Here is a 19,039-nt window from a genome sequence, read left to right as displayed (position 1 = left end):
TATTTCATCATGCATCTCTAAAATATTAAGGGTTCTTTTTGTTAAAGCACAATAGCTGGTACCATTCATTATATCAGCCAAAAAATAAACTGCAACTTGTTAGTCTCATTAGCAAGTGTTTAGAATCACCCCGTATCTTGTCCTTCTTTCCCTCCTCATCCTCCTCTTCTCTTTCCACTGTATTTTTGTTTTAATCAAGTTGAATAAGTTTGCGTATTGCAGTGTTAACCCGCAGATTCTCCTTAACCTTCCTCTCCCCTCCTTCTCTTTTTTGCCCCTTCCCCTGTATTTGTTGAAGGAATTGGGTCTTCTACCCTTTACTGTTTCTCGTAGTCTGAATTTTGCTTAGTTCATCTCCATGATGTATTGTAACATTCTCAGTCTTTGTGCATTTCCTCAATCAGATTCAGGTTTGATTTCTCCCCACCCTACCCCCACAAAATTTTGATTGATGGTGATGTTGAAGCTGAAACTCCAGTACTTTGGCCACCTGATGGGAAGAACTGACTCATTGGAGAAGACCCTGATGCTGGGAAAGATTGAAGGTGGGAGGAGAAGGGGACGACAGAGGATGAGATGGTTGGATGGCATCACTGACTGGATGGACACAAGTTTGAGTAAACTCCAGGAGTTGGTGATGGACAGGGACGCCTGACGTGCTGCAGTCCATGAGATTGCAAAGAGTCGGACACGACTGAGCGACTGAACTGAATTGATGTGTACTTTTATTTCAAGAGGCATGTATGTTTGGTTCATAGTCTCTCTTTCTCTTTTTTCCATCTTCCTCCCTCCCCCGCTCCCATGCCCTTACCTAGACTGCTAGATCCCTAATATGTTAGGGATTGCAATATGGCAATAGTATGTCACTTCTTATTATATGAATTTTTCTCCTTAAAGAGAAACTGATTTTTTATCAACTCTCTGATCACCCCAGTAAATGCCTAATTCTCTAACACTTTTCAAAAATAGTTGGTTCTTTAGAACCCTTCAAAGGTGATCGGTGAAATTTACAAGTATCTACAATTTCATGAACTCAGATATTTGAAGTAGTCCAATCCATTGCAGTTGTCATTGTTACTGATTCCATTTTTAGCCAGGTGAAGCCTCTTCAGGTTGTCTGCTGAGTTTGACATTTTTTCAGTAATCTTTGGTAGCTTTCTGGTTTGATAGTGTTTGGGCCCATCTTAAACTCATTTCATGCTCTAGACTTGGAATTAGCCACTCCTCCAGTAGTCTGAGTTCATTTTGTTTGAACTGTCAATACTATTTGTTACTGACGCAATGATTCACAGTAAAATTACTGTATTTTAAAATCACTTGAAATACTTCCTCTGTGGTTTTTCCACATTGTTAGTATATACAGTTAGACTTTCACTTTGCTTTTTAGAGATTGTTTTTGAAATTCTTTTTATGTGTAAGATGTTTATACAAATACAAAATTAGATCTGCAGAGCAAAGTATTTTCAAAGTGCCTAGTTCTCATACCTATCCTCTTTTACCCTGTTTTCTCCGTTCCTTGTAGATCATTTTAGAAAGTTTCTGTATATCCTTACATTTAAAAGAATAAGCAAATGTTTCTATATTTATAACACTTACCCTCCCTTTCTTGGATGAATGATAGCTATACATACTTTTCTTTACTGGTATGTAATTAAAAAAATAATCTGGGTACATATGCTAATACAAAAAAATTTGTTCAAAATGCACAGAATTGGCATTTTCTAATATATTGATGGATTCGATTAGCTTGCATAATTAGATATTCAGCTGTCTTATTCTTTAGTAGCTTTAAAACTTGCTTCGATCAGTTATTTTTAAGGGAATACTTTTCCTTTTTGCATGTCATTTGTATATACATAATATATACACACACATACATATTTGTTTAGGAATGAGACTGATATATATATATATATATATATATAAATTAAAAATAGACATTTATCTGCCAAATGGAAACACAAGGAAAATAATTTTCTTTTTGATAAAGATTAAAAGTTTATTTTAAAACTCTTTACTATTTTTTTAGTTATTTGTTATTAGGGCACAAAAACATTGTGTGTAGTTAGAAAAATATAGCTTCTAAAAAGCACGCTTGGTTAATTTATTTCAGCTTTGTGTATCTTCTGGGCCTTTTATCAGAAATTCAGGAAACCTTGTTAATGTGGTTTTGCAATTGGAGGCTTTGAGTCTGCTAGAAGCCTGTCAGGACTGCTCTTTGCTATACTGCTTCATCCACATTTTAAATACTTTTATTATTCTTTCTGTGTAAGGGAAAGCATTCAGTAAATACAGTCTTTTGTTTTTTCAAGACTGTAGTTTCTTTTAGACTCTAATTCCAGTGATTGCCAATGTATGGGCTGTGAGGGTGAGGAGAGGTTCTGTAGCCTAACTTAGTTTGTATTCTGAATAAGCAAATGCCTATGAATGTACCTGTTATTTATTCAAACCGTGTATAGTTATTTTGTAATTGATGGAATCTCATTTAAAAAACACTGAATTAATTGTATCATTTTTAGTTTTTTTGTGTTTTCTTTGTCATTGGATGCTAGGTGTACTAATTATATAACAGTATGTGACCTTTTATAACTACTGCTCTAATAGAAAATTAAAAGGTTTGTTAAAGTAGTACCTACATATGTGTACATAATTAATTTTTGAAAATATGTAAAAGTTGAACTGTAGACCTCCATTTTAAGGGAGAGAGTTCTGTTACTAGAGAACTAAGTACATGGGGCTGGTGTATATGTGTGTATAATACACACACACACACACACACACATACATGGGGCTGGTGTATATGTGTGTATAATACACACACATATACATATTCTGGACACACACACATAGACACACACATATACATATTCTGGACACACACACATCCATATTCTGGGCACCCCTGGTTGGGAGTGGGAGGAGAAAGTCCACAGGTACCCAGTGGCCATAATCTTTGCCAGCTGGGCAGCTGACCATCTTAGAGACAAGGCCCTCTATCTTTCCTGGCCCAGCAGCTGGGTTGAAAACATGCACCATATCACGCTGGTGTTTAATCATCCTCACAAGGATATATTAGTTGTGAGTGGAAGAGGATCTTTATTTACATGTCCCCAGAGTATCAAAAGAGGGGTTTGGGACCAACTTAGCTAAATGTACTGATGGTTCCTCTGTGACAGCTTCTCTGTGCTGCCTCCCTGAATGGGAAGTAGTGATGTAGGCTGGTGCAGGGTATGTTGAAACCTTTTTTTTTTTTTTTTTGAGATTTGGGCCTTTTGTGGGTTATGCTGGTAGAAGTGTGTAACTCTGCATATAGTCCTAAGTGGGGGTGAGGAGGAGGACTTCAGTTTAGGGTCCTTTTCTTTTTCACTTTCCCTTTCCTTTTCTTGCCCTTTCCTTTTTTCCTCCCTTTTGCCCTTCTCCCATCTTTCTGTTACTTCCCTCATTTCACTTCTCTTGTTAGTAAATGAATTAATTAGTTTCATGTTTACTGAGAAGCTTCTTTGTGACAGGTCTTGATTAAATTACTGTATATTGTTGAATGAGCCAAAGTTTTGTGTCAGGAGCTCATTCTATTGCAATTACTTACAGATGGAATAAGGTGGAAGGAAAACAACCTATAGTTTAAATAAGGCCATTCTTCTTATGGGTACTTATTTTTGTTGTTGAATTCCTGTATGTAGTTTCTGTGACCCAGGTTGGCACTGAAGTAATATCAGCTTTATGAGTCTCAGCCCTGTCTGGCTGGCTGCCCTATGCCATGTAATGTGTTGAGACATACCAGGTGAATATAACTGAGAGTGGCTGACTCACTTTATTGAGACTCTTCAGTTCATTTCAGTCGCTTAGTTGTGTCCAACTTCTGTGTGACCCCCATGGACTGCAGCATGCCGGGCTTCCCTGTCCATCACCAACTCCCATTGCTTACTCTAATGTCCATTGAGTTGCAGATGCCATCCAACCATCTCATCCTCTGTCATCCCCTTCTCTTCCTGCCATCAGTCTTTCCCAGCATCAGGGTCTTTTCCAGTGAGTCAGTTCTTCACATCAGGTGGCCAAAGGATTGGAGCTTCAGCTTCAGGATCAGTCCTTCCAATGAACATGCAGGACTGATTTCCTTTAGGCTGGACTGGTTGGATCTCCTTGCAGTCCAAGGGACTCTCAAGAGTCTTCTCCAGCACCACAGTTCAAAAGCATCAATCTTCAGCGCTCAGCTTTCTTTATAGTCCAGCTCTCACATCCGTACATGACCACTGGAACCATAGCTTTGACTAGACGGACCTTTGTTGGCAAAGTAGTATCTCTGCTTTTTAATATGCTGTCTAGGTTGGTCATAACTTTCTTCCAAGGAGTAAATGTCTTTTAATTTCATGGCTGCAGTCACCATCTGCAGTGATTTTGGAGCCCAAAAAAATAAAGTCTGACACTGTTTCATTGTTTCCCCATCTACATGCCATGAAGTGATGGGACCAGATGCCATGATCTTAGTTTTCTGAATGTTGAGTTTTAAGCCAACTTTTTCACTCTCCTCTTTCACTTTCATCAAGAGGATCTTTAGATCTTCTTCGCTTTCTGCCATAATGGTGGTGTCATCTGCATATCTGAGGTTATTGATATTTCTTCCAGCAAGAAATATTGATCGATCAGCAATATTGATTCCAGCTTGTGCTTCCTCCAGCCCAGTGTTTCTCATGATATATTCTGCATATAAGTTAAATAAACAGGGTGACAGTATACAGCCTTGATGTACTCATTTCCTGATTTGGAACCAGTCAGTTGTTCCATGTCCAGTTCTGACTGTTGCTTCCTGACCTGCATACAGGTTTCTCAGGAGACAGGTCAGATGGTCTGGTATTCCCATATCTTGAAGAATTTTCCACAGTTTGTTGTAATCCACAGAGTCAAAGGCTTTGGCTTCGTCAATAAAGCAGAAGTAGATGCTTTTTCGATGATCCAACAGATGTTGGCAATTTGATTTCTGGTTCCTTCAGTTCAGTTCAGTTCAGTTGCTCAGTCGTGTCCGACTCTCCGCGACCCCATGAATCACAGCACGCCAGGCCTCCCTGTCCATCACCAACTCCTGGAGTTCACTCAAACTCATGTCCATCGAGTGTAGGAGAGTCCAAAGTCTGTTCTCTGGAAGCTCTGACAGTCTGTTCTTCCTGTGATCGAAAATAGCTGTTTCCACTTAGCCCCACTCTCCACATGTAACCAGGACAGTTTATGCCTGGCTCTATATCAAAGTTTCTTAATCAGTCTGCCTTTGATAGACTTGACTTGAGGATAATTTCACAACTCAGCTCCTTGATTGTGCTAGTGTGAATTCTGAATCAGAGAGGTTAGTGATATTGCAGAAGTTACACAGAACTTTAGTGGCAAACTGGAACCTGTAATTTCTGATTCTGTTTTTAGTACTGTATTATGCTACCTTTCCTATCATAGAAGTCTGTGATGAGGATCAAATGAGATAAATGATAGTATGAATTAATAGACATGAAATACTACAATGTAAATTACTTCCACATGCTTTCTACTATCAGGAGGCATATAAGACTTTTTACATTGTCACTTCTTGATTCTTAAGCATCGTGGCAGCAGGGCTTGCTTTTTATGTCTTTGTGTGTCTCCCTGCTCAAGGCCAAACTGATATGCATAACTGATATATGCATGCTAGTAAACTGATACCCTTTGAAATCAAAATTATTTCCCTTATATATGTAAGGAATATGTGGATGAATGGATTGTCTAATAAAACTTAAACTTTATATTTATGTACTTTGTACTCAAATCAGGAATTTAGTACATTCATTACAAGTAGTTTTCTGACTATAATTTCTTGGGAGATATATTAAGCTGATTAATTAAACAAAAAACTGCTCATTTATGATTTTAATTTTTTTTTTTTTCTTACTGTGACTTTTAACTTCAGGTAGTTGTCAACTGACAAATTTTAAGGTTCCTTAGGAGTCAGATGGAGAAGGAAATGGCAACCCACTCCAGTGTTCTTGCCTGGAGAATCCCAGGGACGGGGAAGCCTGGTGGGCTGCTGTCTATGGGGTCGCACAGAGTCGGACACAACTGAAGCGACTTAGCAGCAGCAGCGGGAGTCAGAATTTGAATAGAATCAAATCCCACTCTTACTAGCTGTGTGACCTTGGACCATTTTAAAAAAATCTTCTCTGTACTTTAGTTTCTCTGTTGTTAAACTAGAAATAATAATAGTGATTAAGCTAAAATTGATCACTAGACCAGTGGTCTCCAACCATTTTGGCATCAGGGACCCATTTCATGGAGTACGATTTTTCCATGGACCAGGGAGAAGGGGGATGGGTTTGGGATGATTCAAGTACATTACCTCTATTGTGTACTTTCTTTTTTTTTTTTTAATTTTTATTTTTATTGGAGGCTAATTATTTTACAATATTATATTGGTTGGTTTTGCCATACATTGACATGAATCCGCCCTGGGTGTACATGATTTCCCTGTCCTGAGCCCCCCTCCCACCTCCCTCCTCCCCTTATCCTCCCTCTGGGTCATCCCCGCATACCAGCCCCGAGCATCCTGTAACATGCATCGACCCTGAACTGGCGATTTGTTTCACATATGATAATATACATGTTTCAGTGCCATTCTCCCAAACCATCCCACCCTCACGGACTCTGTACTTTCTTTTTATTATTGTTACATCAGCTCTACCTCAGATCATTAGGCATTAGATCCCAGAGGTTAGGGATGCCTGCACTAGAGCACAGACTCATTTACTACCCAGAAAAACCATACAACATAGATGAAGAAATGAAGGCTTGGAGTGGTTACACAGTTAATAAATAATGAAAGTTAGATTTTCATTTAGTTTAACTCCAGAGTTCATGTTTTTTGAGCACTGAGCTATATTACCTTCTCTATTGCTTCTTAAGTTGGTCTGAGGAGGACATGAGGTATGTACGTAGAATGCTTGGTACAGTTTTGGTTTTCAAAGGTTCTGGAATTGTAAGGTTTTGTGGACTTAGGGATTAATTTCGGTAGCATTATAGATATATAATTGTCCTTAGTTCTGAACAGTTCTGGTAAATTATTAGAAATGAAACTATCACAAAGCCCATCCCAGACATAATGGACCAGAACCTGCATTTTAAGAACCTGCATTTTAGATCCTTAAAGTTTGAGAAGTACTGCAGGAGATGATCTTGGAAGTTTCTTCCATTTCACATTTGGTGTGTCGGTAACCTTAGGGAAGCAGACATATGAATATTTCAGTGTTTTTATTGTGTTTGGAGAAGAAAATAGTAATTTTAATGAAATACTGTTTTACTGAGAAGTATTTTTTGATAAAAATCACTGTTGTGTCGATTTATTTCTATTTGGCTTCCATTCTGAATTTGTAAAAAATTTCTAATTTGTAAAAAATTTAGGACAGTACAGAACTGTCCTAAATTGTATCATCCTGTGTCATCTAAGAAAATAATCAGAACTCAAAAATTTTGAATGGTTTTAGATGAAATATTTTTCTTAATCTCACTGGATAATAAGATTATAATATTAACCAAACATATAAATGGGAACCCTAAATATAAAACTTCCTTAATTTTGGACAGTTCTCTATACTGATATTTCATTGAATCATATAATATTTGAAGTTAAATATTATAAGATTAACCACAAAACAAATGTGCCCTTGACTTACTTGATTGCAGATATTTAATTTTATTAGTCCCCAGAATATAGAAATTTCTCTCTAACTTAATTGAGGGAAGGGGTCTTCTGTAGATTTTTTTTTTCATGTGACAGTAATGTCTTGTTTACTGTTAACTCACTAGCATTTGGCACACTGTAGGTATTCACAAATATTTGTCAAATGAATGAATTAAAATTGAGTTTGTTTTTTGATGACTTTTGCTACCATTTTCCCGACAAGTAGGAAGAGACTTGTAAGATTCTGAAAATTTGAGTTTTTAGACAGTTGCACATCTCTTCATATTAAATAATTGAGTTAATAATCTTTCCTAGATTATATAATTATGTTTCTTTTTTGAAAATCTCTTTAATTTTTAAATGTCTTGAATTGATATTCAAACAGATGGAAACATGTTTATACTGCTTAAAGCAAGTGCCTTGTTAAAAACCAGGGCATTTGAGCACTATTTGAGAAGCCCCTTGTGTACCGTCCTCCAAGCGCCTGCTGCCTTCCTTCCTTCCTTCGTCTCCAGAGACAGCCATTTTGCTTGGTTTCATTTTTAAACCTCTGAATAGTAAGTTGTTAACTTACTTAAGTTGTAAGCTATTAACCAGTAAGTTGTCTAGCTTTGAAAACTGGCTAGCAAGCATAAATATAACTTTGTAAAGAAGGAGTAGTATTGCTAATATTGGGTCAAATCTCACTGAATAAGGTAGGTTGGATAAATTATCTGGGTCATGGTCTGGTTTGGCTTTTCTGAGAGTTTATAAGAACTCTTTTCAGGAAAGTCAGTGGAAAGTTCTATTTGACTGGATCTTGGTTGAAATAGCATCTGTTTCTTGTAGTTGGCCATCTCTCAGTACTGTAGTGTGGATCAGGTAACTGGGTGTTCTACAGAAGTATTGTCAGAGGGACTGAAATGCTCTGTATTTTCTTCTAAGCCACCATGGCCTACTTTTAGCTCTTATGTAGAAGTCAGGGAAAGCACAGCCTGGTTCCCCAAACATGGAGTCTTGTAGCCTAGGTCACCTTAATCAGGATGAAGTGGGTGGGTCCAGTGGGGCTGTTGGCTGTGCCCCTGCTTGTGGCCTGTCTGCAGTCCCTACCCCCCCTACCCCAGCTTTCACCTGCTCTTTACTCATGGAAGTCATCAAGCAAATTTTTTACTTTCAAAGGACTTCAAATCTTCTACCATGGGATCTTCTTCTCCATGGGATGTGGTTGGGAGTCTGGAGATAGTCGTGGTTTTACATGGCTTTCCAACATCCAGCTAGATTGGTACAAAATTTCAGAAGGTCTGACCCTCAGGTTTCATTGAGTGATTGCTCTCAATTTCCTAGCCTTTGGCCTCAGCAACAAACCGAGACCACATCACTCAAGCAGGGCAGCATCATGAGGTGCTTTGCGGCATCTGGGACTTCAGAACTGTAGGATCAATCTGTTGTCTCATGACTATTAGGGATATTGTTGCTCAGAAGCTGCTATGTAAGTTCAAGCAAAATTGATCTGGTCTGCTTACCATCTAGAGTTTCTTTTTGTCAAATGGAGGTTTATTTTCTAAGACTGACCGTTCTCTCCTCCAAAATCTTCTCAGAGATGGAGGCATGCTATCACCCTTTCTCACGTAGTTGATGAGGAATTCTCTCGAGATCTTACCCAGTCTTCAGGCTGTATACCCACCCCTCTGAGCTGTGGGACATGTGGGCAGGGATATGGGACAGTGATAGGAATGTGGTTATGACAGTCTTTGCAGTACATCAGTGAGAGGAAGTTCAGAAGATGCTGGTGGGAGCTCTGTCTATTTCCATTCCCATGCATTTTATCTATGGGCCATTGGATCCAGTGAATCTCTAGGGTTTTTGTAGCTGTATAGGAAAACACTGCTGTGGTCCACAGTGTCGATTCTGGATGACCACATCAGCCACTGTCCATAGCTAAAGGATCCAGGGGCTTCTTGAATGCAAATATGGGCTTATTAACTCATTCTGAGCTGGACAGAGTAGCTTCCCTATATTACCTCCCCTGTTCCTTGTGCTGTCTGTGCTTGCTTCAGTCCTGTCTGACTCTTTGCAGCCCTGTGTTCTGTAGCCCTCCTGGTTCCTCTGTCCATGCGATTTTCCAGGCAAGAATACTGGAGTGGATTGCCATTTCCTCCTCCAGAGGATCTTCCTGACCCAGGGATCGAACCTGTGTCTCATTTGACTCTTGCTTTGGCAGGTGTGTTCTTTACTGCTAGTGTTTCCTGAGAACTCCTCTTCCTTATCTGTTGTATATTACAGTTAGGAAGAAATGCCCAAAAAGAGGTCCTGGCCACCAAACACTTCTCTTACAGAAGTCCACCTGACTCACATTGGTGAACAGCATGTAGTAAAAAGCCAGCAGAAGCTGTAAGGGTGACCTGATAGTCCACCTTCCATTCCTTTGACATCTGATCAAGTTGGACTTGCCTTTGTCTTTGAGTTATTGAAAAGTTCTGATGGGCACTACTGCTCACCGATGCAGAAAATTTGACATTCTTTTGCATAAGAGTCTTTGGAACACGTGTATGGACTTTTCTGAAAAGTGCTGATTTCTGGTCCTGATTGAAATCATATAAAGGTGCTGCCTTCAGTACCCTTCAATGACTTTGAGTTCTTTAAGCGGCACAGCTTCAAGTGAGGGAGTCTCCTTTGTCATAACTTTGGTTTTGGTTTCATTAGCTGCTTCTATTTGTAGACATTTTGTTAGACTTTGGTTTAAATAATGCAGTATTCTAAGTATACTTTAAGACTATGATTTACCTACATGGATTATATTTTTATATTCTGTAAGGAGACTAAACCAGCAGACTCTTACCCTAGCAGAGTAGTTTAACCTTATTAAGTGTGTTTCATTTCAGAATAAGTTGAACTAAATCTAAGCTATTTACAGAATTTCCTAAAATCACAGGATGTTAAAGACAGTAGCCTCTGTGCCAGAGATTTACTGTTACATGCTGTTAAAACTGGTCTTTCCAGCTACTCATGGTGGGACTCTTCATACCTTAGTGTGTGGAGGTAATTCCCTCCTGAGCCGAAGTGGAGAGGATGGGCTCTTGTACAGTCCACGTCACGAGGCTGAATGTTTATTGACCGCTTAACCTTCTCGTTGGTTGTCCCAGGGAGGGTTCCTCGTGTAGCTTAGCAATTCCTGTACTTTACAGACAGGAAAGTTTCAGAAACTTTAAGAACAAAGTCTGAAAGGCCTATAAGCAAACGGTGCTAAATAACTTTTTTTTAAAGCCATAGTTTCATTGTTTTGGTTAAAACAGGATTATTAACTAGTGATTAAAAATTTTTTATTAGCAACTTCAAGTATAACAACTGGAATAAGTCTTTATTTTCTATATATAAAAATGAATTTTGACAGAAAAAAAAAAGGTCAAGGCAGACCACTTCTGTAGGTGCAATAGTATCCCCAGCTGATTCAAGGAGCTGATCAGGAAGGCGGAGTAGAAACTTCGTCAACAGGTGTTGTCGTCTGGTTAAAAAGATGAGTGGCCAGGGTGAGGAAAAAAGATAAGAAAAATATGAATGAAGTAGAGTTGTGTAGGCTTTATGTAGAAGAAAAAATAAAAAAGCCTTTTACTGAGGGATCTAAAAGAAGATACGAATAAATGGAAAAGTACTATTTGGGGATAGGAAGACTTAAATTCTCCTTAAATCTTATCCAAGATTCTGTTCATGTGTTAGTTAATCACTGAAAGCTTCTCAGACCAGTCATAATTGCTTTATTTTCCTCCATAGCCTTCATCCCCATCTGATACTAATTTTGTTGTTTAGTCACTGAGTTGTGTCTGACTCTGCAACCCTGTGGACTGCAGTTAACCAGGCTTCCCTGTCCATCACCAACTCCAGAAACATTCTCAAACTCATGTTCATTGAGTCAGCGATGCCATCCAACCATCTTATCCTCTGTCACCCCCTTTTCCTCCTGCCCTCAATCTTTCCCAGCATCAGGGTCTTTTCCTGCGAGTCGGCTCTTTGCTTCAGGTGATCAAGGTATTGGAGCTTCAGCATCAGTCCTTTCAATGACTATTCAGGGTTGATTTCCTTTAGGATTGACTGGTTTCATCTCCTTGAAGTCCAAAGGTCTCTCAAGAGTCTTCTCCAGCACCAGAATTGGAAAATATCAGTTCTTTGGCCCTCAGCCTTCTTTATGTTTCAACTCTCATTTGAACACTACTGAAGAAACCATAGCTTTGACTCTACAGACCTTTGTTAGCCAAGTGATGTCTCTGCTTTTTAATACGCTGTCTAGGTTTGTCATAGGTTTCCTTCCAGGAAGCAAGCGTCTTTTAATTCCATGGCTGCGGTCACTGTCTGCAGTGATTTTGGAGCCCAAGAAAATAAAATCTGTCAGTTTCCTCCTTTTCCCCTTCTATTTGACATGAAGTGATGGGACCAGATGCCATGATCTTAATTTTTTAAATGTTGAGTTTTAAGCTAGCTTTTTCACTCTCCTCTTTCACTAAATATATTTATTTCTTTGTCTTTTTTTCTTCTGGAATGTAAACTTATGAAGGTATGTAAGTTCATGAGAGTGTGCTTGTTGTTCTTCCCTTATTAGAATGTCTTATTCCTTGTGATATCCCCAGCACTTTGAACTTAGAGTACAGAGGAAGCAATCAGTGACTGGTGAATGAATAAATAAGTAAAACTTTCTCTCATAATCCATAGTACTTATTGTCTATTCCATAGTTTTTTGATCATTAATTTTGTTCAGTTTAGCGCATTTTCTATTATTTTCTTTTGGTTCAGTGTCTAATTGTTTCATTCCTGTAAGACATTCTTCTCTGTGCTCCTTGATGGCAGGAGTGGGACAAATACATCCTTTGTATACCTCACAGTACAAGGCAGATGGATGTAGGAACTTGTTGAACTGAATACATTTATTTACTCATAATAAATTGCTAGAATCCAGTTTGCCTTCAACAAAATGATTGTTTTTAATAGATAATACAGTGTAATTCTAAATGAAATAGGATTTGTTTATAAAGATGGAGAATTTTTAGAGATGTTTTGTTGTACTCATGGTAAATTTTGGTAATTGTAAGTTGTGCAATTATAATTTTACAAATCTCTCACACAATTTGAGCAAAAGAAAAATATGATAGTTTTCAGTGAGATGGATTTCTTACCTTGAAATTTTAATTTTTAAAAAGTCTCATGCTACAGTTTTAGAAAAGAGTATTCTAAACAAAATCTGTACTTTTTATGCATGCTATTGCATATATAAATATATAAATGTTTTTATTATAAGTGCTTTATCATTTCTCATGACAGTATATCATTCAAGAGTTATGTAACTTTTTCTTGTTCATTTATTTTCCCAGTGGATTTTTTAAAACAATGCTGATATAGGATAAATTTATTTCTACTTAGAGATTTGATATATTGTTGGAGTTAAATTTCCAGTAATGTACTTTCAAAGGTAAATATTTTTAAAATTACTGAAACAGTACGGTAAAATGCTTAAAAGGAAAAAATATAAACTATGAAAAAGTTTTGTTGGTTCTTTTCTAGTTCCTATGGAAAATTATTTATTTATTAAAAAGATTTTTTTCCTTCTTTATTTCAGACCAGTCTGTCCATATGGGGATGGGGAAGCCTTGGCATTGTCCTTTCTCTAATAACATTTGGACCCTATGTAATATTTTATTTGGCATTTTATATCCTCTGCTTTGTGGGTGGGTAAGTATTCTCAATGATAATTTTATAGTTTCTGTCATGTTGTTCAGAATGGAAACATGAGCGTGAGACCTCAATGAGAAAAAAAGAATGACCATGAGAAATGGCAGTATGCTTTGTGAATGCTGTTTTTTCTAATTATTTTTACCAAAGTTAAAAACAGTAAAATTAAGATACCTGTAGAAATAAAAGTAGTTATGATAGTTATGATTTATACCCCCAGCAGCAGCAGGGATGGTTATATTCAAAAATAAATTTCAGTTTATGGTGATATAAACTTTTTTGTATAATTTGAAAAGTTAAGAATTTTTTATTCTTTTTGGTGTTCTGGAAAATTTTTAAATACTTTTGTTGAAGTTCTGTGAAATTTTTTAGATAAGGCAAAATGTAGATAGGCTGTGGAAGAACCACTAAAAACTCTGGATTAAACATTAAGGCACATGAAAGGATCTGAAAATCCAAGTTCATTTTATGTCGTAAATTGATCTGTTATTCAGTTCCAAATTATTGATCTCACTGAAATTTGCTACCGCAGTAAGGGGAGTTCAATTTATATACTAACAAGCATCCCCAAATCATCTCAGGATCAGTTAATTAAGCATTCCCAGGTTACTCAGTTATAGTCGATGAGTATGATAATTCCTGAGTCAAAAATTTTTCTTATTTTGGCTCTCATTATGAAGAACAATGTTCCTTTCTTTAATGTAGCTTTATATAGTTTAATGCCTTATGAATTTTAAAAGCAAAAGCAGGCTTTTGTATATATTAAGTAAAATAATTTCTGTAATATATAAAATAATATAAATAAAGTATAGAAGTAAAATAATATAACTGAAAGTCATCTTAGTTTTAATGTTTTTTTCCTCATGTAAATTTAAAAAATATGTTTTATTCTTTTGCCTACTTAACATGCAAGTCAGAAGAGAATTAATACATTTTCTTATGGAAGCTACCAGGTGTTTTTTTTATTGGGGATGGTTTTGGCTAGTCAAACTTAAGTTTTTGAGTTCTGCAATTTACCTGTATACATTGTTGATAATGTATACATTCTGCTTATAGTCAAAGCTAATCACTTATTTTGTAATGTAAAGAAAAACCTTTGGAAAGAAAACCACTCAAAGTTTTGATGTTTTTTCTTTTCTCCTTTTGGACTGTTATTTTAGGATACTTTAAATACCAGTGTGGGTTATTTAATGGCATTCTGTTATTTTTGGTCATGCAATTTTCTACAGCACCTGTTTTTTCTTAAACCTCAAGGCTGAAGCTATGAATTAGGTTCTAAGATCAGACTGTTATTAGCTTTCTTTCCTACTGTCACACTGTGGGCAAAGGTGCACATTTTATCAGTCTGTTTTATGATAATGTTTTTAGAAATACTTTATTAATGTAATATAAGCATTTTATTGTGTCTAGGTAAAACTGAAATACAAGACCAACTTGATTCTTAATAATAATGTTTGATACAACACAGATAAGTGAAATTTACTTATAATTCTGTGGCCAGCCTTTTAAAACAGAAACAGAATTGAGGACATAAGTTGACTTGAGTGTATGTTTCTCCACCCGCCTCCCTGTGCTGAAGAACAATGATGTAGCAGATAGCCCCCAAAAGCAGAGGACCTTGAAAATCTTCCTTTCAGTATCTGAGACTGTGTTTAATTTTTCACTGTTCTCTTCTTGTTACTATACTCTTTCAATCATTGTAAGATTACTATAAATCATTATAAAATTAAAATTTAGTTTTTTTAATGTGTTTCCTGTTTACTCAGTTGTGCTTCGATTTATTTGGTCAATTTTAAATGTAGGAAATACTGATAGCATTTAATCAATACTTAAAGTAGTTCTAAACCAGTATTATCTTACTTTGACTCCATAATTGTTTTAAAAATACATTTATGGGATATATTTATGTTTCTTTTTAAATTCCAGACTTATTTCAAATGAATTAAAAATTGGATCATCTTTTTTTTGTATAGCCTTTGTTTATATTCCTAGTGGCAAGTTATCTCTCTCTAAACAGAAATACATCTCATTTGTCTTTATCCTTGATTGTTAGCTTGCCTGCTTAATTAATGAAGGCTTATTATCCTAAAGTTTGAAAATGTTGCCTGAGATTCTTATGAAATAATATTGAATGAAAACTTGGAAAGGCATTATTGTATAAATTCCCAAAATGTTTATCGTTTTTTAAACTTCAAAACTTAACAAAATCTGTCAATTCCTTGCCTTGCCAAAGTCACAAACTGACTTTTTAGTGCATGATAAGCCATCTATTATATCAGAAAAATGTGTTACATTGTGGTGAAATTTTGTTTTGTATCTATAATTAAATTTCTTTCAGGGGTTTTGTCGTTACTCTCCTGTTTGGAAAAACAAACTCAGAGAAGTACCTAGAGCAGTGTGAACATTCATTTCTCCCTCCAACATCAACTGGGATTCCTAAGGTGAGAAGGGTAAAGGAGTGTAAAACCTTAAAGTCCTGCTGTCCGTAGTGTTGATAGTGTGATCGCCTTTATATGGCTTGGCACATTTTCCTGTAGTTCACTAATGCTCACTGTAAATTTATGAGAGACTAGTGATCAGGCTTAGAAAATGAATGTTGGATTTTAAAAGTGAGCATGCAATTTGAGGAAAAGATAAAAATTTGGAATCGTTTCCTGCTGTCTTAACATAGAATTTTGATGCATCACAGCATCATGTCATTGTAAATTACTGAAATGTCAGTGAATGTACTGTTTTGAATGAAGTAAATGCATAGGAACCAGAGCGGGGAAAATGGGCATTTTTTTCTTAAACTCACTTGAAAAGTAGAACTTGCAGTTAGGCTATGCTGTTTCTATAATTTTATTAACTCAAGCTCAATTTTATGTCTATCATGTTGCAAGTTTTCTTTTTTTCCAAATATTGTACTATATAAATAAAATTGGAATTCTGTAGTAGATGTAGGCTTCAGATTCGCATTGCCTTCAGTTTTATTGTGGGATTGTAATGATTTTTCTTGTATGAAGACAAGAAAATGATCTGGGGTCGGTGCCAGTAACTGAATTTTATAATTATTAACATGTCCATTATGTGCTAATAAGACTTTCATATTGATAAGTAAATACAGTTTTTCTAATGCTTAGTGTTACATTTTAAATAATCTCTGAAACTTACCTCTTCCCCCCCTTTAAAACTCCTGTAAATGTGTATTCTCTGAATTTGCTCACAAATCTTTTTGAGGTAATGAACCTTTTCTTTTTTAATTGACGTGTAGTTGGCTTACAGTGTTGTATTAATTTCTGCTGTACAGCAAAGTGACTCAGTTACACACAGACATGCATTCTTTTTTTAAATGTTCTTTTCCATTATGGTTTATCCCAGATTTGATGCAGTTCCCTGTGCTATACAGTAGGACCTTGTTGTTTGTCCATTCTGAGTGTAATAGTTTGCATCTTCTAACCCCAGACTCCCAGTCATCCCCTCTCCCTCCCCCTTTCCCTCTTGGCAACCACAAATCTGTTCTCTGTGTCTGTCATTCTGGTTCATAGATAGGTTCATTTGTGCCATATTTCAGATTCCACATATAACTGACACCATATGGTATATGTCTTTCTCTTTCTAACTACTTCATTTAGTATGGTAATCTCTAGTCACATCCATGTTGCTGCAAGTGGCATTATGTCATTCTTTTTTATGGCTGAGTAGTACTCTGTTGTATAAAATACTACACACACACAAACCCCCATATCTTTTATTTAGCTGTTGATGGACATTTAGGATGATAATTTTTAGTCACATCCATGTTGCTGCAAATGGCATTATGGCATTCTTTTTTATAGCAGAGAAGTATTCTGCACTGTACACACACACACACACACACACACACACACACACACACACACCCCTTTTATTTAGCTGGCAGAGAAGTATTCTGCACTCTACACACACGCACACACACACCCCTTTTATTTATCTGGCAGAGAAGTATTCTGCACTCTACACACACGCACACACACACCCCTTTTATTTAGCTGGCAGAGAAGTATTCTGCACTCTACACACACGCACACACACACCCCTTTTATTTATCTGGCAGAGAAGTATTCTGCACTCTACACACACGCACACACACACCCCTTTTATTTAGCTGGCAGAGAAGTATTCTGCACTCTACACACACACACACCCCTTTTATTTAGCTGGCAGAGAAGTATTCTGCACTCTACACACACACACACACCCCTTTTATTTAGCTGGCAGAGAAGTATTCTGCACTCTACACACACGCACACACACACCCCTTTTATTTAGCTGGCAGAGAAGTATTCTGCACTCTACACACACGCACACACACACCCCTTTTATTTAGCTGGCAGAGAAGTATTCTGCACTCTACACACACGCACACACACACCCCTTTTATTTAGCTGGCAGAGAAGTATTCTGCACACACACACAAACACCCCTCTTTTATTTAGCTGTTGATGGACACTTTAGTTTGTTTCCATGTCTTGGCTATTGTGAGTAGTGCTGCTGTGAGCATAGAGGTGCATGTATCTTTTTGAAGTATAGATTTGTCCAGGTATATGCCCAGGGATGGGATTGCCAGATCATATGGTAGCTTTATTTTTAGTTTTCCGAGGAAGCTCCATACTGTTTTCCATAGCGGCAACATCAACTTACATTCCCACTAACAGTGTAGGAATTTCCCTACAACCCTCTCCAGCATTTGTTATTTGTAGACTTTAATGATGGTCGTTCTGACCGGTGTAAGGTGGGTGGTACCTCATTGTAGTTTTTGTTTGCATTTCTTTGGTAATTAGTGATGTTGAGCATCCTTTCATGTGCCTACTGGCCATTTGTTTGTCTTCTTGAAGAAATGTCTAGTAAGGTCTTCTGCCCATTTTTCATTTGGATTGTTTGATTTTTTGCCTTTTCTTTTTGAATTATTTCTTAGCCATCCATAGTTTCTTTTCATTTGAATGGTACATAGAGAGGATGATGCAAAATATTCTAAGAATTATGATTTTAAACAGCAATAAATCATAATCAAGATTAGTTAAATCTTATTGATCTGTTTTTTGGTATATGGTATAAATAAATAGTGACTTTGAGTTGCTTTTTCTAAAATGATTTATAAGTATATTTTATGGAAAAAATCTTAGAGGTTGTATGGGATAACTTGAAACATATCTTTTTAATATGCATTTGTGCTTTTTAAAAAATTTTTTTATCTGTTTATGACTGTGCTGGCTCTTTGTGCTGCGTAGGCTTTTCTCTGGTGCATGGAGGCTACTTTCCAGTCGCTATGTGCGGGCTTCTCATTGTGCTGTGGCTTCTCTTACTGCATAGCGCATGTGCTCTGGAGTGCATGAGCTTCAGTAGTTGCAGCATTTTTGCTTAGTAGTTGCAGCTCCCCGGCTCTAGAGCACAGGCATAGCAGTTATGGCGCATGGGCTTAGCTGCTCTGCATCATGTGGAATCCTCCCAGATCAGGGATCAGATCTGTGTCTCCTGCATTGGCAGTTGTATTCTTTACCACTGAGCCACCAGGGAAGCCCTGGTTTGTATTAATTAAAGAGTATCCTACTACCTTTTACCGTTTTTCCAGGTCACTGATCTTTTTGAAAACTACGGACAAAAAGAAATTATTTTTTTTTAGTTGCTGAGAGCCAT

The 19,039-nt window shown here is 36.9% G+C and overlaps 1 protein-coding gene and 1 pseudogene across 3 annotated transcripts in view; both read left to right on the top strand.

Annotated features, from left to right (window-relative positions):
- The window catches only part of SNX13 (sorting nexin 13), a 151,283-nt gene that overhangs the window by 39,426 nt on the left and 92,818 nt on the right, over positions 1-19,039 (top strand). For all 3 annotated transcript variants that reach the window (XM_055420543.2, XM_055420542.2, XM_088833584.1), the window contains 2 exons: positions 13,272-13,384; positions 15,723-15,825. In XM_055420543.2, coding sequence (XP_055276518.2) covers positions 13,272-13,384; positions 15,723-15,825 — 216 coding nt within the window. The remainder of the gene's footprint in view (positions 1-13,271; positions 13,385-15,722; positions 15,826-19,039) is intronic.
- LOC148778306 (mesoderm-specific transcript homolog protein pseudogene) lies at positions 8,708-9,361 on the top strand (annotated as a pseudogene).

Source organism: Moschus berezovskii, chromosome 3, assembly GCF_049115385.1.
Source record: "Moschus berezovskii isolate FMDL1 chromosome 3, NW_MosBer_1.0, whole genome shotgun sequence".
NCBI classification, from domain to species: Eukaryota; Metazoa; Chordata; class Mammalia; order Artiodactyla; family Moschidae; genus Moschus; species Moschus berezovskii.
The sequence above is the reverse complement of the archived record's forward strand: the minus strand, read 5'-3'. Positions and strand labels throughout refer to the sequence as shown.